The sequence below is a fragment of the Trachurus trachurus genome (assembly GCF_905171665.1).
Source record: "Trachurus trachurus genome assembly, chromosome: 24".
Classification (NCBI taxonomy): domain Eukaryota; kingdom Metazoa; phylum Chordata; class Actinopteri; order Carangiformes; family Carangidae; genus Trachurus; species Trachurus trachurus.
Genome location: NC_139910.1, coordinates 14,409,459 through 14,434,363, shown reverse-complemented (window position 1 = coordinate 14,434,363; position 24,905 = coordinate 14,409,459). Strand labels below are relative to the sequence as shown.

At 41.9% G+C, this 24,905-nt stretch overlaps 1 protein-coding gene across 3 annotated transcripts in view; it reads right to left on the bottom strand.

Annotated features, from left to right (window-relative positions):
* stxbp5a (syntaxin binding protein 5a (tomosyn)) overlaps positions 1-24,905 on the bottom strand; it is a gene marked incomplete at its 5' end in the record, with an annotated part of 84,197 nt that overhangs the window by 23,233 nt on the left and 36,059 nt on the right. For all 3 annotated transcript variants that reach the window (XM_084000617.1, XM_084000618.1, XM_084000619.1), the window contains 4 exons: positions 7,735-7,818; positions 8,721-8,784; positions 14,900-15,034; positions 23,915-24,015. In XM_084000617.1, the coding sequence (XP_083856743.1) occupies positions 7,735-7,818; positions 8,721-8,784; positions 14,900-15,034; positions 23,915-24,015 (384 nt within the window). The remainder of the gene's footprint in view (positions 1-7,734; positions 7,819-8,720; positions 8,785-14,899; positions 15,035-23,914; positions 24,016-24,905) is intronic.

Genomic DNA, 24,905 nt, shown 5'->3' with positions numbered 1-24,905 from the left:
GCAGTTTTCACAAGGCTTGTGACATGAATTTTCACCCGGGGTGCGTTCTCTTACCAGAAAACCTGCAGCAGAAGTAATAGATCCCACCATGAGCCCAGTGCTTTGTCAGGGAAATATTCATTAAGACATGATGACATAATGGCTAGAATTTGGTACAGCCTTATTTGAATTTATCTGCCTCTTTCCACATTTGCACTGTTCAACAATATGCAGTTGTGGCTTCAGCTCCATTTATTGTTGATGTGTTAACTTGCCAATGGTTTTCCTTGTCAGCTTGTCTCCCAAATGCTGCACCTTGTCTTGCATCTGAAATGAATGATTCCCTCATATACTGTCAATGCAAATGTGAACGCACAGTCAAAAGTCAAAATATTCCAATTGCACCTGCTATTTATTTAGATGTATATCAATTTTGCCATCAGTGTGTCATTAATCATGACTGGTGTCGTGTGTCACTGAACATGCTGAGTTTTTCAAAATATAACAAAATGGGGAACCAGCGTCAGCTCATGGATCTATGCATACATGATGTGGAGTGTAATGAACCCCATGTATTGCTTGATGGTCAGTTTTGTCATCCTTTCGATAGGCTGTATCTTAAACTCACAGTGATGAAGCTAATAAAGCAGTTTGTGTCCAAACAAGAAGCAATCAGAGATGGGTGCACAGGTCTGAGGATTTTCAAAGGTCTCATTACCCTCAGGTTATCTCAATGGGATTTCCTCCAGGTCACCGTGAGCTTGATGACTCAGAGCTAGGGTTATGCGACATCTCACTGCAGACTCACACAGACTAAAGTTATCTTGTTACGCAGGTAAATGACTCATTCCCTCTTACTACCTCAAAGAGTTTTCCAATTTGCTATCCACAATGATTGTTTTTCTTAGAAATGAGAGGCACGGTGAGTAATTGCTTAGGTGTCTGATTTAAGCTGGTGGCAGGTGTGTGTCCTTGTGAGCAAAAGGAGCAGAGACTGTGGGATGCCATGTCTTAGAAGAAAAGATAGTTTGTCAATGATTTGTTGCCAGAAGTGATTCACCAGTATGAAGTGCCAGGTGGTGCGGACGTAGTTCCCGCAGGCGTCGTGAATGCACTGTGAACAAATTTCCGAGTCTGTAAAATTTTTTAGCATCCCACACTCTGGAACTGTAGCGATTTATCCTTGACTGTGTAAGACGTACTTTATAATTAGACATACTTGGGGATCTGGGTTCACCACCGGCATGAAGTGTTTGATCCTGCATCTTTGTTCCAATTTTATTTATACATGACGTTTCAATAAAGAAGAGATGTTTGGATACTGGCAGAGAGAGGGTCTTAGATGTGTTTCCTCCATGCTGACTGCAGCCGAGATGAAGGATTTGATCTTCAGACATTCAAGAAAATGTTAAATGCTAAAAGTTATCACACTTTGGTGAGACTTTCCATTCAGATGAGTTGACAAGGAGAGATTGAGCTCCAGAAATCTATCAGTGCATTGTTCACTGTGACAGTCCCAAGAGGGAACAATGCACTGAGCTTAATTGGAAAATGAGTAGGGTAATTGAAACACATGGTACTCATCATTTCAAACAATACCAATTAAAAAGACTAATTTCATGATTTATTATATCAGGTCAGTTTTCACAGATTGGTCTTTAGGGGATGAGAGAATTCAGTCAACATTTATTAGAATCTCTCTCTCGCACACACAACAAAAGAGAGACACACACACAAACAGAGATTGCTGAAGCAAAATAGACGTACACATAAACATGCATATCACAGCCCTAATTAGAATAGCTTCTGCCAACATTGTCTCACACTGGGGCACAAAGACAGCTTAGCCCTGAAGTGCCTCACACACTTCCACACAAACACACACACAAGCTCCCACAGCAATGGTAACCCCGCTCCAGTAGAAAAACATTCAACCAAAAAAGGCTTAATCTAAAAAACAAGCATTTGAGGGCGAGTATGTCAACAGTGATTTCCATGGAGAAATCTTTTTGTTTTGGAACATGAAATCCATTCTGTTTCTGCTTTTGTCTTGTGGTTATTATATAAGCCCTGAAAGAGACAAAGAGCCCCCTATGAGCTTCAATTTACCAATTAAGACTTTTGCTCTATTAGAAAAGATGATGCACTATCATCTGTTATGATAGGAGCAAAAAATGTAATGTTGTTATTATGTCAAAGTACAACCAAGATGTCCCTGATTTTACTTTGTGAGATTCATTGCAATCGAAGTCAGACAGATTCCTCAAGTCATTACTGCTTTAATCCACTGCCACTGATAAACAAGAAAACTTGTGATCATGAGACCAGTGAAACCGTAGACAGAGAGATTTCAAGAACTTTTATTCAGAGGCTAATGGGATTATCATGATCCCACTACCATAAACCCAAAATTTTGATGGCCAACTCTTTGATTTTGATTAAATTATTGTTAAACTATATTCCCATCAGCATCACCATGCGTTTGCTTTTAGTGTGAGCATGTTAGTATTTAGCTAAAGGCACTGCTTTGCATATGCTGTGCAGTGTGCAGCCAGCAGTTGCTAATTCTTGCTATTGTTCAGAATTTAGCTTGATAACATACTAAACTTTTCATTTAAATTTGGTTAAAAATAATTTTTATGGACATTGTAGCCATGTATTTGCGTACTCATGTTAGCATTTGGTTTGAAATATAGTTACAAGAGACTGCTATTTTTAAGGTTTGCTATGATAATTGTGACAACAGGATATTTTGATTAGCACTAGCTTGTTTCTCTTGGCGAAGAAATTGTGCTGATAGCAAGAGACTATTAATGCAATCCAATATTTCACTCTTGAGTAAAGTGTTGGCTCCACAGAGTGTCTAGCATTGTTAAAAATATGATCTGAGAGCTTTATGGATCAGACGCAACAAAATTAACACCTCAGTTTTCCTTTTTTTTGCCCAAGAAGGACTCCTGTGACATTAGTATTATGAAGAGTAACATCCTGTCGATCGTGATGGATAGAGCCCCACAGAGACTGACCATCATATAAAGAGTGATATTCTATCCCACTAATGGATATTGTGCCAGACTTGACAAATGATCCATCAGCTATGAATAGTTCAGTTATGTCTGTATTCACAACAGGTCTGGGGCAGAAAATGCTTCCTAACGAAGCCAGGCTTCTGTCTTGAGTTGGCAAATTATTTGTACCATTTATTTTTAATCTTATTGGACGACCAGATGGGAGGGATTCACAGCAAAAGGACATATCAAACAGTCAACTGAGCTGTCTACCAAAAAGAGTATAGGTTCTGGTAATGCACTGTCCTATATGGACATCACTCATTCACTAAGTTGAATAAGTGCTACCAATTAGTTGAGGACAAATTGTTTTATCTGACTAAATCTGCATCCAGCTTTCACAATGCTGTCAGGTCCATCATTAACACGTTACATATGGTGATAACACAAATTTTCCCACAGCTGAAGTAGCGGAAACTGTTTCGAATGATCGATCGCTTGGAAATTAATGTAATTAATGTGCAGTGGCTGTGGGAATTACTTTAAACCTTTTATTATGTTACTTATGGCCTTCAGTGTTCAGTGATAGCCCAGAGAGCAGTGCCTTGCTCCTACACAAATAAAAGCAAACAATTCACCCCAGTTTTTGTGTTTTGCTGCAGATTTTACACACCGGCATGCTGTGAGTTGCATTTGTGTATACTTAGATGTATACACAAATACTTTATGGTTGCCACAGTCTCTCCAAAGGTTCCCAACAGTTTCTGCAAATTAGATCCAGAGTTTTTGAGCACCAACTGCTGAATAAATTGGGTTTGTGTTTACGCCTTTGACATGAAAATAAAAGAAAGTTGGCCATGATTTCATTTCCAAGCAATCCATTCAAAAAAGATACAACGCACTGAGTGAGCAAGGGGAGATAAACAGGAGGGAAGTGTAGGAACTCCAGCCATTCATCAGGGCCAGACTCAGACTAAGGTGTTGAGTCAGGCGGAGCAGAGTGGCGCAGGGTCAGGGTGACGGATGCTCTCTGGCTAACACTCACTGAAAACCCATATTGCTGATCCACACCTAATAATAGACAATCCAGTGAAAGACACAAAGTGGAAGTCATGCTCTCTCAGCTCTTTGAGAGCTTGTAAAAACACAAGTTTTATCTTCTGTGCTGTACGTCTGTCGTCTGCACTCTGCCAGAAAATTTCATTGTTGTAAGAAGGCCAGGTTAAGTTCCTCCAATTTGTTGACATTTCCGCAGTCAAACAGCTGCTTTCATTTTAGTCAAAACAATTTCATTACTTCCCTTATGCGCACACTCCACTTGCTGTCGTTCTGTGAGGAAGTTTGCAAAAACTGTCACAAATGCACCGAGAATACGGCGACCAGCCCACCGTTTATGTCTATCCTTTGAAATCGCAGAGTGCCTCTCACTTATTTAAACATCCACGAACTTCCATCAAAACTAAAATGTGCTTTACGCCATGCTTATTCCAAAGTCTGAATCCATCACTGCATGGTCTGCTGACTTAACTCTGCTACTGAAAAGAAGAAGAAGGAAACCTTTTCTTGTTCATTTCAGTCGACAACTTTGATACGTGGCGGGCGAGCTCCTAGGCAAATAGTGTTTGAATGAAAGCACACAGCAGGGAAAAGGGTGCACAACGGGAAGAATAAAGCTCACAATGGATTTGATAGCTGTAAAAAGTTATTTCACACAGCAGTATTGTTTGCAGAGGTTTTACAGAGATGGAGTTTGCACGTACGCACAATGTCAGTGAATGACGGCAAATGCCAGCTAATCCATGCATTACAAATTACCTATAATTAATGGTACATAATGCTTAATGACAGAAATCAGCCCAGGAAAGTAAATCATCTCCATCTTTACATCAAATTAGCCCCAAGTTTCCATAGCAACCCTCTCAATGTTGGGATATAATTCAGCCCTCACTGTCTCTGTCATCACTCCCAATTAACATGATAGATTTCAGCTCATAAATCTGCAGAAATACGGTATGTATTGATATATTGTTGATACACAGATGAAGACCAGAACATTCTTGCTCATCGTAAAATCAACACAGCTATAAAATAGTGCCTACAATTGCATATGAAAATCGAGTACGTAGCCTACATAGCATCAAATCTTGGAAATTTTAAGTGCATTATATTAAGTAAAGAGCAAGTGAGGTTGTTTGTCTCTATATGTTGCAGAGAGATAGAATGGCAACTGCTCCAGGATGTACCCCGCCCTGGCAAAATGTCAGCTGGGATTGGCTCCAGGCCCCCCTACCTTGCATGGATAAGCAGTATAGCTAATGGATGGATGGATGGATGGATGGATGGATGGATGGATGGATGGATGGATGGATGGATGGATGGATGGATGGATGGATGGATGGATGGATGGATGGATGGATGGATGGATGGATGGATGGATGGATGGATGGATGGATGGATGGATGGATGGATGGATGGATGGATGGATGGATGGATGGAAATCAACATACAGTATAATTTTGTCTATAATTCCAATTCTTTCCCACCACAAAGCCACTGGCGTGTTCATCTCCCAATGGCACTCTCTCCTCAGTCCATTTAATCGGTGTTGGCTACAACATTGTCCACAACAGTACTATTAAAAAAAGTCATGGAGCAAATCATAACCACATTTCACTAGTGATGCAGCACAGCAGAACCCAGGAATTGTCTCCAGTGCCCTTCAGGGCTGGTCTGGGGCCAAATTAAACTTTAAAGATATCTGACGCTGGGATTTTCCACCAGGAGAATAACCCCAAGACATAACAAAAGAGATGACAGAGCGCTTGTGTGCTGCAGGCTCCATTGCGTCGTCAGTCTGAACCATCGTGAGCAAAATGCAAAGCAGTTACCCACCCCACCATTGGTAAATTCCCACCCACTCAACCCCAGTCTCTGGAGAGGTGTAACTGTAGGGGTTTGGATAGAGGAGATGAGCTCCCTTGGGAGATTCAATACTAGAGCTGTAATGCCCTAGGAGCTGCGGGAGGATATTAGCTTATCTGAGAGGAGAGAGGGAGACAGAGCAAATACAGAGACAGGAAGAGTGAGAGAGACGGCGAACGCACAAAACACTCTAATTTTTATGTCTATGAAGACCTCAGTGAGTCTTGTTATCTCAGCGTGCTTACAGCATCGCAGCGTTGACGGTGAGGTGAGAACCAGCGTGAGCGTTGCAACTATCTAATTGTCTTACACAGGTGGTTTGGCTCTGTGTCGCAGCACTATGGACCTCACTGTATGACCACGTACATGATGACTGTGTGTGTTTAAGTGTGCACATTGGTGCCTAAAAACCATTCAACCGGCTTAAGCCTCCATAACAAGTTTATGAATGAGCTCTCCTACTCGTAGTCATATCAAATTTCCACTGATATTGTAAACTATGGGTTATGAAAGGTCAGGCTTTGCTTGGAAAGAGCACGACCAACACATACAGTACATTTGCTGTGTTTGTATTTTGGCTACATTTCTTTGACATCCAACTCCAAAAGTACCAAGAAACCACAATCTGGCACACATTACATCACCCTCATAATACATAATGAAACAATCCATACACAGAAACTGGATGTGGAAATAAGGCATGGAGTGCAACGGATCACAGACAGCTCGGACAGTGATATATATTGATTATGATGTTAACTGTAATGGATGTAGGTAATGTATTATGAGAGGAAATACAGATTTTATCAATATACTGTACCGCAGTCTGGCTAAATTACCAAAACACACCCTTGCTATGACACATGCCAGATCCAGGGAGAATGTGAGCTGCCTCTGACACTGTGTTTTATTGTTGTGTCTTCTTTTATTTATAGACACACACACACACACACACACACATACACACACACTGTATGCCTCTGGGGAAGCCAATAAAACCACATGACTCAGTGCCTTAAAAAAAGAGGTAGACCTTTCACAGAATGAAGTTGCCCTTTCTACAACCATAATATGCAAGTAAAATCATTATGCAACCTTGCAACTTCATTCATGAGACAGGAACACATGGTGCTGTTCTGTATAAATCATAACACTGTTAAAAAATGCATTTCATAAGCTCTTCTTTGCAAGTGGCCCTACTGCAAAAAACAGAGGCACCGACAAAATAGACTGAATGTGAGATTTTGCTAAATACCACTATTTCACATTTCCAACAGCTAATATTGAGAAATTACTTTGACCAGCTTCCTCATTCTTCTCGCTGCTAGATTGCTCAAATAGAGTAAGCAAGTTTGCCCAAAACTTGCTATAAAAAAACTCTCCAGTAAACCAAAGCTTTATCTTCATTAAACAACACATTAGAGCAGCCATAAAGACAGCCCTGTCACCCTCTACCCCACAGGAAGTAGAAAGTCCTATTAATTCCCAGTCAGCACTCTCTTCCATCATCAGTTTTAAAACACAAATGAGAGAAAAGACTTACTCCTGAAGAAGTGTGTGCACTGTACGTACAGTGTACAATATGTCATCTACATAAACATGCTCAACTCTCAAGCCTTGTCAGCTGTAGTAAACTATCTCTAGCTCTGGGTTTGTTCTAGGAATAAACTCGTACACATGCACAACGGCATCGGAGCGGCTCATGAATATGTGATTTAATTCCCAGTTTCTGTATTGAAAGATCCTCTGTACATCAGAAGTGGCGGGGAGGGTGAAGTGACTGAAAGTGGTTAGAGAAGAAAAGGAAATAGGGGGATTTGCCTACCTCATCGTAAGTGTAGCGATAGTCGGCCTTCTTTGATTTCAGATCCCACAGGACCACGATCCCAGACTCAAATCCAATTATAAGCTGGAAAAGGAAGAGCGACAGGCAGTCAGTGAGATAGGTAGCAGAGATGACAGAGAGGAGATAGAATAGACCCCATCATGGGCAGAAAAAGAAGTAATACATTTGACATTCACGCACAGCATGAAAGGAAGTCAGGTGTAAGTAGATGCCAGTGGCTCAGGGAGAAACCTGCCCACCTGGGCTCACAGGAGATGGTAACAGAAAATGCAAGGAGATTTTTTTTTTTTTTTTAGAATTTATATGGAGTAAGACTTTCTTTTATGATTTTGAAAACTTATTTATAGAAATAACACATCGTCTGAATAATTGAACATTCTAATATGTATCACAAAAGCATATCAAATGCACATTACAGGCCATATTTAACTGTGCAATGGAAATGACCAATTGAAAGCTAAACAAGGTGTGCTGCAGGTACAGAAACAGAGTAAAAAGTGTGGGCATTTTATTGAAATAATCTTTCATGTTAAAAACTGACCTGAATGCCTACTGGTTGGAAAATTTGTTTTGTTTTTTTACAATTAGTTGCACTATGAAGTGTTTTTTGGTTTTGTTTTGTTTTTTTGTGAGTGGGTCCCAGGTTTGTTTATATTATGTGCATGCACATGGATGGTTTACTCTGCTGAGTAGTAGTGATGCATGAACACAGGCAGTGAAGAAGAAAACTTAGGCATACTGTAGTTAAAATATCTGAAAAGATAAAAGCTCAAATGTTCTTGGAGGAGATTGTAAGACGTCAGAAATACAAAACATATATTTTGGTGAGAAACACTGAATGTAAACATAACCTTCACAAGGCAGAACTGTTATGTAATTGCCCTGAATTTCCATTTAACATTTGTTTGGTTCGCTGCAACACGACAAAATATTGTTATCTCAGACAAAAAAAAGTCATTGTTTACCTTTCCTTCGTCCATTGGGTTGTCACTTATATGGACAACTGGTCCAGGGTGAGCCTTGGAGGACCTGATGAGAGAAACAGAATGTAAGGGAAGACAAAGGAAGAGACAAATAGATTTTCTCTTTGAGACATGGTAACAATCAAAACAAGCTCACAGACATAGGGACAGTTCAGTCCCATCACACAGTGATATGAAGAGGGTTAAGGTGGGACGCAAGTGTCTTTGAACCTGAGGAAGAGATCCACTAGGGAGGACAGAGCTGCCAATCACTCCAAGGTTTTAAAAGGCTGTTCAAAGACATAAGCTCACTCAAGGTTGTGATGGATGGCTCTGCCAGGCCAGACAGTCCCCAATGGCCATGTGTATGTGCCAGCGTGTCGGTGCATGTGTGTGTGTGTGTGACCATTTGCATGTCAGCGAAGACGATGGCACAAAATGCTCGGCTGCCCCCCCTCCTCCTCTCCTCTCCCCCTCCTGTCTATGCTTTACCCTCTAGACAGCCTTATGTCAAATCTCCTCTCTCTGCGCCACGTGGCTGCAGAATTTTACCTAACCTGCCCTGCCTTAAAGATACGATGTGGGCTGAGGAGCGCCAGAGAAGGTCACGGCTGAAAAAAAAAAAAAAAAAAGAGTGACTATTAGAGCCTGAAACATAACCCCCAAACCAGGGAGAAAGGGCAGGGATGCCTGACAAGGAGAGGATGAGGAAAGAGCTGCAACCGAATGTAAGTAATGTCTGTTTTAGGCCCACGTATTTAGCAGCGCTTTTATCCATCGCCAGTCGGCAGAGGGCAGGGCATGCAGATGATGAAAAACATCTTTTGGATGGAAATCAATTATTAGGGGGTGAATATTAACCCCGTCTGTTCAGTTATGTTCTGTCTGTGTGCGTGTGTGTGTGTGTTGGAAGGTAGCAGTTAGTGGGCAGGCAGGGAGTCAGTCAGTTGTCTCTATATTTAGCCTGTTAGTGCTGGAGCCTTATTACCTAAGCTCTGCTGCAGCTGGAGCTGTTGATTTATCTAATCCCTGTTCACTGCCTGTCTCTCTGCTAACAGCCGTCCAGAGCACAACGCACATGTACACACGCACATTTGCATGACGGCACAATTAAAACACATCTTAACACCAAGCCCCACTTGGAAAACATACACCCGTGACAATTACCCTCCATCTGAATTACAAAATGCAACTTGTATGCATAAAAGGCTCACTCGCCGGTCCCACTTGGTTTCTTTCCTCTTGTTTCAGGATTTGATGTTCCCCTGTGAGACTCCATAACAAATCTGTTTTGTTTAAATAAAAAATAAAAAACCTGTTGTTATACAGTAAATAAATCTGACGTGAACATATTCACAAAGTCCGCAAATACACGTTCAGGTTTGGAGATAAAGGAATCACCATGGCAACAGAGGCAGGATGGGCAGAGCACAGACAGGCTCCCAAAAATCATCCACACTCACAAACACAAACACACAAACCCACCCACCCACCCACCCCCACACACACACACGCCTGCTTAACTACTTCAGCACGCTCCTGTGACCACACATTTCTGCCTGCGTACAGCTAATAACTCTGCGTTTTGCATACAGAGTAAAAAGGGCTTCAGGGACAGGAACATTTGGGTATGTGAGTTTATAAGTGCATGTTTTCTATGCATACTTGTTATTCTTATCGTATCATTTCTTCCTGTATTTCAGCTATGGGTTCAAGGTCTTTCATGTCAAACACAGACACATAGAACTGCTACAGTTAAGACTAAATGCCTGATAGAAAACTCTCCTGTCTTTAGCTCCTCCAGTCCCGACAGCTATCTACTATAAACCTTTACAGCATCGAATGTAGATCAATTATCCCCCCACTCAATGATGCCTTTATTGCAATGCAGAAACTAAACCACACAAAGACCTGAGCGCACACAAACACAACATAAAGCCATTGTGTCTGGGTGTGTAGACAGTGCAGGGGGAATGTTTAAGCAATAGGAAGAGTAACACCTCATTGAATCTGAAAACATGTCTTCAATGAAAGCACGCCCCCACGTCCTCTTACACACACACACCAGACATCATCAATGTCAACTACAGAAAAAGGGTCTGACTTCTGATTTCATGCATGTATGAATAAAAGCACAGGTATTCAGCCAGCATACCTACTCAGGGCTGAACTGCACACACAGACATGCATGTGCACTGAAAACACACATGCACGGTGAAGCCCCAAACATCTGTTGTCACCACGGGTGACACCCTCTGAGGCAGCAGAGGCGCAGTCACCATGACAGCGTCTCCGCGGCAACGTGGCTTGAAAAGCCTGTTTGCAGCAGAGCCATACGGTATGTGGCCTCATGTCACCTCAGTCGACTGTGACTGTGTGTGTGTTAATGCTGACGAAATGCTATATCTGGAATTTGTTATCATTACGTATGATTTTTCAGGCAATCATACATGATTGGTGTGTGTGATTAGGGGGAAAAAACATAACACCAGTGGGTAACGCTGTGCTGTGCTGCTCTATCCTGACCTCAGTGAGCATATGTGGAGATTTCCACAACAGATTTTTTATACAGAATCCAGAAACTGGCCAAACCAGTAACATTTAGCATTGAGACTCCTCTTATTGCTGATTGACAGCCTCAAATTCTGATGCACAGCATCACTGGCTTAAACCTTACTGAAATACAACGATTCAGTTTTTGTACTGACTTGAAAAAAAAAGGTTTAAACAAGCTTCAGACATATTTAATGTAAAATCCAGGACTAGAGTGAAGACTGAGGCAGGATCTTATGAACAATGATATCTTTTACTGATACAAATCTTTGTACTGAACTAAATTGAATCAGAAAAGTGACTAATTACCATCCTAACTACACAGGGTGTCGGATTAAGGCTGTGTCCCCCAGGAAAGGTCACTGTGCTGGTTCTATACACCTGCAGCCCAAACTCAAGGATCCTGGAGTCTGATACTTGATGCAGAGGGACACTAGTCTCCTAGTGCACTGCAGCACCAGCTGACAGCATTCACACATGCCTAAAACCACAGTGTGCAGGAGCATACGTAGAAGCATGAAAAATTCAAACAAGTATTTACAATAGCTTGAGGGTCCTGAGTGGGAGAGCGGGAGCAAATAAAAGAGGACAGAACAGGAGAGGCCCTGGGCTAACATGTTCACGTGAACTATGTGTCATAGTAAGCTGTTAACATTTTACCACTCCTGTCCTACTTCTCCCCGGCTCTTTGTGCCCAGTGACCATCTAGCTGAATCAAATCAAAACGCACACACACACAGATGCTGCCAGCTACACACATATAAACATTTTTACATATGCAGCGCAGCGCAAACACACATAGACAAATTATGCGTCACGTGAACAAACACAGATTTACATGTGGCCTTATTGCAATGTCCTTAATGCCTGCAGCCCTAACTGAACTATAATGCCATGCCACACAGTTGGCTATAGCAGGATATGTGTGTGTGTCTATTAGTCTTTCTCAGTACAGTAGCTTGGGAACAGAGGTGTGAGTCAGACAAACAGACAGAGCACTGGGCCAGGGTAGGCCTGGGGCCACTGGCACACACAGCTACCGCAGCTTGTCTCCAAATAGCAGGGCCCGAGGGAAGATGACCCCGGTGCAGACCATATCCTAGCCTCATTACAACAATCACAATAGAACAGAGCTCTCGCTTTAAGCAAAGTTTTTTTTTTTTTAAATTGCAGAAGTTTCTCTGATTTGAGAAACAGCAACCCGCAGTCGTTGCCTGTTAAACGACAAATCAATCATGAACACTTTTGTTGATTAATTTTCTGTCACTGGACTAATCGTTACAGCTCTTATTGCAGTTGATTTAGATCAAGTGCTAACTTCGCAACAGAACAGAACAATGAGAGAGAGGCTTTCGCATGGGCACAGCAACCCTCCTCTAAGCCCACAGCTGGCAGAGAGACCCAGGAGAACAAGAGAATCACCTCACACCTCTCTGATCTGCATCAAAGCAAACCACAGAGCCACACTCATACACTCAAACTGATATGCAAACAGAAAGCTACTGTAACAAATCCCAGAATCAATTCCTGGCACCACTGCCATCTTCAAGCCGTAATATCCCGCAGAATGGCTGTGTGAGTGATTGAGGCTTGAACTGAAAGATATGGAAACCTCATTTCCTCAAACTAATTGTGCAGAGCTACTATTTGGGCGGAAACAACAACACGTCAAAGAAAGTTTGGTGGCTTAACAAAGCTGTTAGGGGCGGCAAGAGCACAATATTAGGAGACAATGGGAGGGAGAATGATTATTTTTAGGTGGACTGTGTGGAGATGGAAGAGAGGGCAAAGAAGAGAGCAGATGCAGAGATGTTTACTGGACCTGTGAGATAGCATAAAGTAACAAGAGTTGAGAAAGGGGAAGAGTCTGTAAGTTTTACGACTTTAAAATTAGCAATAAAGCTATAACAGATACCGCTTCCGATTTGAAAGTGCATGTCATTGTATTATTGCAAATATAAATGGAAATTTTGATTCGTATTATCTCGGACAAGCAGCACGGTGAGTGTTTACTGCTTCTGCCATTTGCAGCGTTAAAGAAGGGGATATTGAGGCCATGTAAAATTCCACTTACAGACTGCATGACCTTTTGTTTGATGTGAAAGTGGCAAAACATTCAGTTTCTAATTTTATAATAATAAACTTCTGTATTTTAGATGGGACTGATCTACTTTTTTAGCAACAACCAAGATGCTTAACCCCCATCTGCCCCTGGTGGTTAGCCCAGAGCCTTTGCACATTAACTTACTGCTGTTTGTGCATCTGTGAGAGAAATATATTTTCATGTGTATTATTATTATTATTCCACATTCTGTGCATGCTGCATTTGTTCTAAGAAACTAATGGTGAAACTCCCTTTATTCAACCCACCCTCTATTTCTAACACTCCAGATACTGATACAGTAACTTTGCCCCATGGTCACGTCATGAACAGCTCTGGAATAAAGGTGATTTGTTGGAATGTGTGAATGGGCGTAGTCAAAACACATTGACGTCTAGGTGAGGGTGAGGAGGAGTGACAGGTGCTGTAAAGGCAAAGGAGAGTGAAAAAATGTTTTTTTTTTTTTAAAGGAAAAAGGAGTGGAAGTTGTAGCTTGTCCTTGCCAGGAAGAACACCAGTATCTACCTCTCTATCTTATCTCCTCTCTATCTCATCATTATCACTCCTTACCTTCCTCTTCTGCCCTTTTTCTTTAATTGGAAACCTTTTCCATCTACCTCTCCATCCTCATTTATCTGCACGTCTCCTTTCTTCTCTGCCATCTTCTGCTCTGCCCTCTGTTACCTGCATTTATCCTTCTGTCACCACTCCATCCCTCTCCATCACTCTTCCTCTCTGCATGTCCTTTTTTCCCCCAGGCAAAAGCCCTGTCTCATCCATTCCCCTCCCGTCTTCTCTCTGTCATACATTCCCCTCCCTCCCTTCCTCCCTCCCTCGCTCCCACCACTCACTCTCGCCTTTTCTTCCCTGCAGCCCTGTCGACGAGACGAGACGTCTGTGTGTGCCGTACACTGATCTCGGCAGACACCTGTTCCACCCCGCTCCACCCCTCCTCCTCTTTTCCCTACCACACACACACATACACACACAGAAGGGGATGAGCGTAAAGCAAAACGCTCCAGTGAATAATTTAAGTCTCTACAGCGGGGAACCAAAATGGAGCCTGTCAAGCTGACAGTTCCATTGAAACAGCGAAGCAGACAGGTCGCTCTCTACCTGAAGTCCGATACTGTGTCTGGAAATGATAGACTGACTAATGATTTCTTTCTTATCTTTTTTACATTTAAACGACAATAACCTTTTGAAAGGTAAAACGCTGATTGCACTGCATCCCTCACCTCACTTAAGTGCTGCAAGGTGAGTCAATAGACCCTGAGATCAGTGTTGCAGTGCTGGCAATATGAGTTTGAGCCCTACAGAGTTCAAATATTGATCTACAAATCAGTGATTCACTTTGGATGTGAACACCCCCCCTCCTTGTGTGGCAAAAAAAAAAAAAAAAAAACTATTCAGCAGCATATAAATCATGCAGCATTTGAAGAAGAGGCGAGAGCCATTGCGAAGAACTTTGAGGGCAAAATGTGTGGGAGGCAGAATGAGAGGGAGACACGTGGGCAGCGACACTCACAGTTCAATGGCTTTGTTCCACATGATGACATAGCCTGAGAGCATAAAGGACTCCACGTTGACGATGTGGATGTTCCCCCGTTCTGTGCCGATGTACAACCATTTACTCTGGAAGGGCAGGTGGCAAAAAGTTATTCTGCGGAAAGAGAGGGAGAGAAGACGAGCGTTAGTCGGGTAAGAAAGAGGGAGTAGAAGACGACAAGAGAGAAGAAGAGAAAGGATAAACCAGACACACCAGGAAGAAAGACACAGACAGCGGAGAGTCAGGCGCTTCTTGAAAATCACTCGACGTCCTATTACAAACAGAGACAAATTATGCAAAACTTTGAGAGGATTATTTACCACTCCGTCAGGTCGAGGCAGCGGAGATGAGAGTGGCAAACCAAAGAGACTTTTGAGTCATTCAATCAGCCGCTTCTCTGCAGACCTACAGGATACATGAGGGCAATGAGACACCCATAATTCTCCTGTTTTCATCATCAACCCCCTAACCTCCTCCTTTCATCCATCCATCAGACTTAAGTTTAATGAGAGGTTAGAAACCCTTCCCTCCTCAACGGTGGCTATCCATTCATCTTCTCATCCCTTTTTTCATCATTTTATCCTTTTATCCATCTTCTGATTCAACCTCTGAATCCGTCTGAGGAATAATAATGTACAACCTTGGTAATCCGACTTGTTAATATTTCAAGGTCGTCCAGCTCCCCCAGCGATCCTTTTGAGTCGGCACGCTGGTTTGAGCTGCACCTGTGGATGTCAGTGAACCGCATATCGGACACAAAGCCCCTAAGTTTCCTCAGCTGAGAAACCCACCTGAGGAGGAAGGGAAATAAATCAGTAACAGTGTGATAGCACTGTCTTTGTTCATTATTTACAGGAAGGACATACTGGAGTATCTCCGCTACAGACCACCAAATATTTAGCAACTGAATCACTCAGCACAACAAGTTTGAAATCTGTTATATCTGCTGTTAAAGATGGATTAGGGACATACTGTAGAGCAGGTCAAAAAACATATGACTCCAAGATAAAATAAAACATTTTTTCCTCTTACAATCAGATTAAAATGTTATCTTGACAGAGACAAATTAATAAAACTGGCATTGTACTTAAGCCCAGGCCTTATGTAGTATTACAGGAAGATCATAATAACCCCTTCCCCATGCTTCAGTGACTTTTTTCAAATTACGTTACACTACAACCGTCTCTCGTAAAAAATAATCTTGTATTAGCAAATTTGTTTTTGTAGCAAATATGTTTTTCATTTGTTTCCCCTAGAATATCTATCCTCCCCAGGCAACAGGCAACTACAGTACAGCGTGATCAAGATCTCTATAATTAAGAGCACGCCAAAGAACCGGGTTAAGTTCAGAAAGAGATTGTGTGTCTTTGTTGTTGCATACTGAAGAGCTGAGTTAAAGCTAAAGATTGGCCAGAGGTACTTTTCCAGTATTTAACCAGTCATCTCCTCTTGACCTTAGGCGAACCTTTAGAAGCCCTGTGGGCAGAAATAATAATTGGCAAAGGATGTCAGTAGTACAAATTAAAATGTTATATTGTGGGAACATGTTGCAATTGCATAAACAGACAATGCAACATACTGCAAAACATAAGCTAGCATAAACATGTCCTTGCGGTGACTTTAGGTAGCTAGCCCTCCTGTGTGGTTTACTGCTCAGACAGCTTCTATCTCTCCCTCTCTCTCTGCCTCTCTTTCTCTGAATCTCACACTATTGCTCCAGGGCTGTATTGAGAGTAGCAGCTCCTACACACAGACACAAACACAGAGAGACACACACACACGCACACACACGCACACCTTTCCTCTCTGCCCCAATGCTCTGCTCTAACACATGAATATATTCATATTTCTGAGCACAGGCACTGGGCTCCTTGACATAAATCTCATCCACATCTCCCAAAGTTTGCACAAAAAGGACACAAAACACACTCACAAAGCAGGACTCTGACACACACCACACACTAACCTACATTCACGTACAGCTGGGAGTATGACCCGGCTTAATCCAATATGGAGTTGGGCATGCTCGTTTATTAAATCTCATCAGAGAGCAACATGGCTTTTCTGGCAAAAAACAGTTTCATACGACATTTGCTTTGCCAAATTAGTCGCCTGGATTTCCCAGCTCACCAAGGGAGCATGTATTTCCCCATGCTAATTAGTCACATATGAACATGTTTTTTTAGAAGACAGTGTGAGCTGACTTACTGAAACATGAGCAGTTGATCACTGAGATACACACTCTCATACAGACTCACTTAACCAGGCAAGATGACTAAGGGCAATATGACTTTTCATGACAACTTGTGGCGTCCTTATATCCAGTAGGCAGACTGTCAACTGGAGTTAATGTCCTTTTCCATCTGCACAAACAGATGTGCCTTGTCTATGTATGTAAGGGCTGGAGTGTGTCCATGTGCTAGCTTTCAGGGAGATGATTTTCGAAAACACAAACACTGCGTGCGCAAATGACTATTTCTGTGCCTGTACCATGCTTGTGTCTGTGTGCATACATTTGCACGGATACATGCTTCCCAGCCGCTGATTGAAATTAGTGTAATTACATATACTGTATGTAAATCTATGTTGCATATAAATATGCTTGATCTGTGTGTGTGCTCTGAGAGCTGGAACGAGAGAGGCCAACTGAGTGGCAGCATCAGGAGCATAATTATACAAATTTGCTAGCAATTTGTAAGTGTGTGTGTGCGTGTGTTTCGCTGTGTATTATTGTATGCGTACAAATACAAAGGTTTGTGCAAGTGCTCTTATGTGTCTGCGTCACTGTGTTCACACTTGTCTTGCACACGCGTGTCTCCTGGTGAAAGCTCCAGCTTCAAGTGGTCACGACACACAAAGGCAGCAGCTAGCTTGCAGGCTCAGGGCAAAACACATTGCCGCAGACATGACAGATGCCTGCCACACACAACTCAGAGGCTGACTGCACTGTGGGCTAGACGTATGAGAGCATGGTTCACTGCAAATGAATTGGCGAGAGGGGAAACTCATGATTTGCAACACAGGGTTTTCTGTGATGCTCCCATCAAAGAGGATCATTGCTACAAATGAAGCAATCTGCCATTTTAAAACTATCAGTTTGAAAACTTTGAGCTAAACGGCCTCCTTCTGGTTCCTTTTTGTGAACAACTTTTATTGAAATGTCCTTCAGCAAAGCACTGACCGCTTACTGCAGAATGGCTGACTAGACAACAATGCTTTGCAAAAAGGATAGGATTCGGTTTCTGTTATCAAAGTGTGTCGCCATCACTGTAGCTAAACAGTAATAAGGCGCATACTGTACAATACCACTGACACTTGTATTATGATGTAAAAATGTAATTAATCCAAAGATATCAATTACTAAATTAATGTAAAATAGACTAAGCTGCAGATGTTAATCCTCTGTTATCGCATCCGGTCAGTACTATCTTTTAAAACGAGTATCTGAGAGGCAAATATTCTGTCAACATTGTTTGGAAATGGGTTCTCAGACAAAGACAATGCAGATAAGAATGATTATCAAGCAACAAAAAAGTTGATTAACAAATGCCAATCACTGTAGAAATAACAGAACACACATCAGCACAAGCAAAAGTTGGTGGCATACAGCATCCATTTGGCAAAGCTCCAGATGGGACAGAGGAGTCTAATCGGAGAATCTAAGAGGCCAGAGACCCCAATCTAGCCACAGGGGCTCAGTTAAGAAGAATCTAATCTGATAACACACTGCGTACACACTTGCACACACACACAAAATTGCCTCTGCAACACATCTCTCCAGCACTTTTCACACTATTTTTCGGCTATACAGACAGGGTGCACCTGCAGAACATCGATCCCAGCCTTATGTGCCTTTATTATAATTAAAGTAAAAAAGCCGACACTGGTTCACCATCACAGTTTTTTCAATATACGTGTTTGTACGTTTAGAAGGTTAAGTCAAAGTGAAAAAGGGAGAAAAAGAAATAAAAGTCTCTGAGGGGATATAATCCTAGATCAGCAATCCTGAGGTAACCTGAATCACCAAAATATTTGAGAAAACTCTGTTTCTAGGCTAAACACAAATATATCAAGAGACAATGAGTTATTGTTCTGATACACAAAATTTCTTTAAAAATCTTACAAATGAGCAAGTAAAAGAGCAGAGATCAGGTCTCATTTGTGTTGTATGAGTGTGTATACATGTTCCCCCCTCCTCTTATTATCTCCCATCATATCACCCTGCATTGACGATAGCATCCACATCTGCAGTGCATTCCTGTGAGGGCCAGGAGGTGACGAGAGCATCCTACGCCAGAATGACTCGACAGGATTTCTTTTTGCGCTCCCTGCATCCCCACACTCCTACCCACAGACTGACTCACTGCTCTCTGGCTGAGGCCCAGTCTGTCTCAACTCCTCCTCCCTTCTCTCCTCTCTCCTTGGGCCTGTGATCTGATGTGAATGGATGCTGACGCCGGAGGGCTTTCCGCCACACTGCTTTCACCCATCAACTCAAATTCTGATCAGAGGAATGAGAGAAAGAAGGAAGGAAGGTGAGAAAGAGGGATCTGTTTGCAGTATTGGAACGGGCCCCAAGACGACATGCTGCCTACAGATTTCAGAAGGTGAATTACATGAAGAAAAGAAGCAGTTGATAAAAAGCTAGCTGTAAAACACACACAATTTAGATTTTTGGCAGTGAACCAAGTATAATCTTTTTTATTTTTACTGGCCTGCGCTGTCATCAGCCTTACCTATTTTTTAGTTTGTGTGTGAAAGTGAAAAAACTAAGCTAATCTTTCACAGTTAGAAATGAAAGATGCTGCTAGCAAGAAAGCCACCCAATAACAATGGGGCCCTTTATACTGTATGTTAGCCTGTGTGGGGGCCGCAGCAGTCTTGCCCTATTGGTAGCCCACAGTGGCCCAAAATGAACATGACATGAAAAACAACCACCTTGAAGCTCACAAATTAATATAGTTCTGTCTTGTTTCTTTACTCAGTACTACAAATGTAAAAACAACAATTTGTGGTTTCATGCACAGCTGTGTACTGGAACTCTTCTTTTCTTGTGGTGACCACAAACGGAGACAAAGCACATAAATGCAAGGTGGACAAATAGTTTTTTTTCACACAATCCCTTCTAAAATCACAAATGGTCATCTTTACATTTTTGTTTGTGTATAGATTTAACAAATTAGATGTTAATTAGGAAGTATGAGGCATTGCTGGCTGTATTTTGGAACACAATAGATAAACAGTATAGCTGTCTTCATGCTAAACTAAGCTAATCATCTCAAGGCTGTAGCTCCGTACGTAACAAGGTATCAACCTCCACATCTACCTCAAAGCAACAGAGCAGCATGGTTAATTTCTCAAAATTAGCGCTAGTCCTTAAGGCACATACAGTAAAGCCGAGAATAATCTCTGTGTATCCACACAGAAACAAACTCTGTGACTCACAATGTACCTGGGGTGGTAGGAACTTGAGCGTTTGATTCTGTTTCTGACTTCTTTTTGTTCTGTTGCTCCGTTAGGAGTCTGTCGTGGCAGTTCTGGTTGGGTGACCGTCCTTTTGTTGACTGAGGAAATGGCTGCCCTGTCCTCTACACCCTGACAAGCTAAAGTCAAGCTTTGAACAAATAGTCAAAGAGGAGAAAAACAAAGGAGCAAAGGCAGAAAGAAAAAGTGAGGGATGGGATCGAGTGGCAGTGGGTGACTAAGACTTTTACAGGTTTTACAGATCTGTCTGAGTCAATCCTGAAACACGCCCGTCTTCAAAACGATCTGCAATTCTTAGCGTCAATTCAATAACCATTCTTAACTTCAGGTGACACTTCAAACTTTGATCCTCTAATAGCCATTTGGAAATGTAACCTTATGTTATTTCTTTTAAGAAATGTTTTAAAAAGCCAGGATCCAAAGGCATGCACACCTTCGATAAAAATAAACAAAGCAGATATAAAAGATACAGTATTTGCAGCTTTCTGAGCCAGAGGGGATCTTAAAAGCTCATCAGAGTCCGAGACACTTGACTAAACTGTGTGATAGGAGAGTTGAAATAAGAAGGGCCCAACAAAACCCTGATGGTCCCATTAAATTAAGAGGTTTCTCCTTTGGGGCAACTACTACAACAATAGTTATGGAGGGCTGCTGGGTTGAGTATCACTAAACAAAAATGCGAAATGGAGAGCTACTCCGCAAACACTTGAACATAATTCCATACTGATGTATACATATGAAGAATTTCATGCACTCTGCTTGAATAACAACTTTGGTGCCAAGATGGATTTTTCATGCTACACTGAATCAGCAAAGCCCATAACACAAACACAACTGCATTAAAAGCAAAACACCACTTGCTCCGAGCCAGATGATAGATGAGTGGTGCAAATAGAAGTTATATACCCGTTGCTTACATGTCAAGATGGGATACTTTCTCACACATGAAGTTAATGTAAAATTGCATGGTTATTTATATGCTTTTAATTCCATGCATTTATCTATAGCTCTTATTGATCCTTGTGGTCCCGAGAGGCCGAGCAGCGTAGCATACAGTAGCATGTGGTTCTAGAAGTTGAAAGACAGACCTCAAAAGCCCATAAAGTGGCTCGGTCTTCATGGGCTGAGGCCCGTCAATATGTCTGAGGATGTTACTCCCAGCAATAACACACATCTACATTCAATCAGCAATTGTATCACATTTGTTGTTAGATTGTTACATCCCAACTCCTGTACAGTACTATATGACATGTCAACTGCATGTACTGCAGGAATCAAATAAGATACCGCTGGTATACAATGTATACATAATGTGTAACATGTATACTATACATGTAACACATATGGAATACATAGTACACAGTAGACAAACACAGACAGTTACGTTCCTGCTTTCATGAGCTTTATGTCTTTTGGAGGAAGCAGGAAACTGAAAGACTTAATGCAAATGCAAATGTATTGCTATTACTAAGCCGAGAGTGATTCCAAGCTGTTACATGAATAGCCTACTGAAGAGAAGCAGAGAAGAGTCACCGCCACTCTGTGAGACAGCCAAGCCCTCAGATCTAACTTTTGTGAGTGGTCGAACAGCCAGACTGATGTCTGATGCAGAGATCAACCGGTAAGCCTGCCTCACTCATGAGGCCCAAATATTTGCATTTTCTCCTCTAATCGTCCGGTCCGTGCTCATTACGTATGGATGAGGAGTGAAAGCCAGAATTCATCCTCTTGAATTTTTAACCAGGAAATGAAGAACGGCCCAACTCCTGCTCTTCCTCTTGCCCTTATTTCTTACTCTCGATTTCGCTTACCATCATTTCCCTTCTTTATCCTCATCCTCACCTCCCTCATTCTCGGCTCCTCTCCGCTGCTTTATGTTTACTTTCTTCTGCTAGTCCTCATCCACAAGCATGAGATGCCCTAACTCTGCTCCCCTATGTTGCTGTGTCTTCTTAGCGTTGATGCGTTGGTTGGTGGTGCTTTCTAAATGTCAGAGGCGGTCAAGCGCTTCCACAAGAACACACAACTCCCTCCTCCTCCCCCAAAAGCTGCTGCTGGGCACCTGTCCATATCGTCAGTGTTGTCTCAGATCATTGGCGATGACATTTAACCCATTCACCACTTTTCAGAGTGACAGATCACTGGCCAGTGATATGATTGGTTCTGATGGGTAATCACTGCATTAGTGGCTGGAGGAGACATTGGACACCAGCTTCCTTGAGGTGAGGTGATTCTCTCTTTTCACTTGTCTTCCTCCGATGTTGGAGTGAATGTTTCATAATGTCATGGTTGCTTCCATATTTGCGTGTGTCACATACTGTACTGTACCAACATGGCATTTAAAAAGCATACTGTTTGACTTGATTTAATTCCATTTAGGCAGATCATTTTCCATTTAATCATATTAGCATTATCTATTAAATTATTGCTAAATTACATTTTCATCATGTAATATTGAGGCTGCAAGCAAGAGCGGTTTTCAACTCTTAGTGCTGGTGCCTTCAAGGACATTCTGACATTTACAATCTGAGGCATGTCTGCAGAATCTTTAAAAAGGAAGGAAGCCTTATCCTGTTCACAATATATGCTAGCCTATATTTTCATGTAAAATAACTTGAAATTCCACTGAGTTTTCCCAGTGGTCCAGTCCACAACACAAAGCAGATCAGTATGTGACAATAATACAACTCTAAAGAAAAAAAGATTCAAGGCAACAAAGTGTTCAACCTGATGAGAAATCTGTGCAAGTTGCTTAGTGCTTGGTTATAATATGGTCTAAAACAAAAAATGATTATTAGTAATATAAACGTCACACAGTTCGTACTTCATAAATTAAACTACCCGTAAAACTGGTAAAATTGCCTGTGAAATGGTTCCTAAAAGCCTCATGATTCAATTCCCATCCTGACATGGGGGCATCTCTGTATATTACTTCCTTGTGTGTGTTTATGCTTACTGTATGTTGTGTTTATGTGTGACCCGCTGCAAACCTTCAGGTGTTTGGGTAGACTCACACCTGTGCCACAGTGATGGGAAAGCCTCAAAGGCAGAGTAAGTGACCCAAATAATGAGCGTTTAGTTAGAGGCCAACAGGGAGGTAGAGAGAGAGGAGAGAGAGAGAGAGAGACAGAGAGAGAGAGAGAGAGAGAGAGAGAGAGAGAGAGAGAGAGAGAGAGAGAGAGAGAGAGAGAGAGAGAGAGAGAGAGAGCATCAGCGTCACCTCCTTTGCCCTGTGCACAGATTTGGAGGCGCGTGTTTTGCCAAATGAAAAGCCTTCTGTTTGCATACAGTATGACAGTCAGCGAAATGCAACAGTTCACACTGGCAGTAAACTGTGACACTGCCCCTGCCACAGTGCATGTTGCACTAGAGCGAGTGTGACGGCCTAATTGAGGAGGGAGGAGGAGAAACTGAGAGAAAACAGAGCTGCAGAAAGATCCAGTTAACTTTGACATCATGTGCGTTTTTTTCTTTTTCTTTGTTTTTTGTTTTTGCTCGTGAACCTCTTACCTCTCTTTGTTGAATTTGAGGGAGTGAAGGATAGCTGGTCTCTTCTGCCTCAGGTTCCACAGGTGGACACTGTCATCAGCCAGAGCGCTCACCAGCGCTCCCTGTCAGAGGAGAAGAGACATTTCATCTCATATTTCAAGAGTTTAAAAAAAGGCTTTCGCAAAACAGGAATTATTACTGAATTACATGTAGAGCACATTCTGTCTTTGAGCGTTACATATATGAGTCAGACTTCCCTGGAAACTCAAGCTGATTTTAAATCAGTCAGCTTTCTCCCAGGTAACCATGATGATTCATGAGATGTATATGCGTGCATGTGTGTGTAGGAGGCACTAAAAATCTTCTCCATCTTCCTCTGGGTTTGTTTGAGCTGCTGAGTCACAGTCACACAGACGCTGAAATCAGTGTGTGTGCATGTGCATGTGTGTGAGAAGTACAGCATTTCTTAAAAAGATGAAGTAAATCAAACTTGTGCTTCTTTCAATATGAATCAGAGTGTGCTGTAGGTATGCAATACACATTTCCAGCTTGTCAATAGACACTCAACAAATCGCTTCTAAATTCTTTATTGTGGCCTGTGGCTTAATGTGACATATGAAGCAGAAGTGTCTATTTAAGCTGAGCAATATTGTTTAATAAGGGCTGGGTGAGTTGTGGGATGACTCATATCTGTGATTTTAAAAGGATAGATGCAAACAACCATCACAGCCGTTATACAACGCAGTTCCCATGCTGTGTCCTTCTTTGACACTTTGAACCCTGCTGCTGATATGTAACAATTTTAGCATAGTTCTTTCAAGTCCTGCTGACAAGTCTATCAAATTGAAAGCTGAAAACCGAGAAATCCCACGCACTGTTTATGAATATATGAAATTAATTCATATGGATTTTACCCAGAGAAAGAAGAGAGACTCAAAATGTCAGTAATGTGGTGAATGTCTGTTCTGGATTTCTTGGTTCTGATGCCAATAAAATATCAAAGTGTGACTAC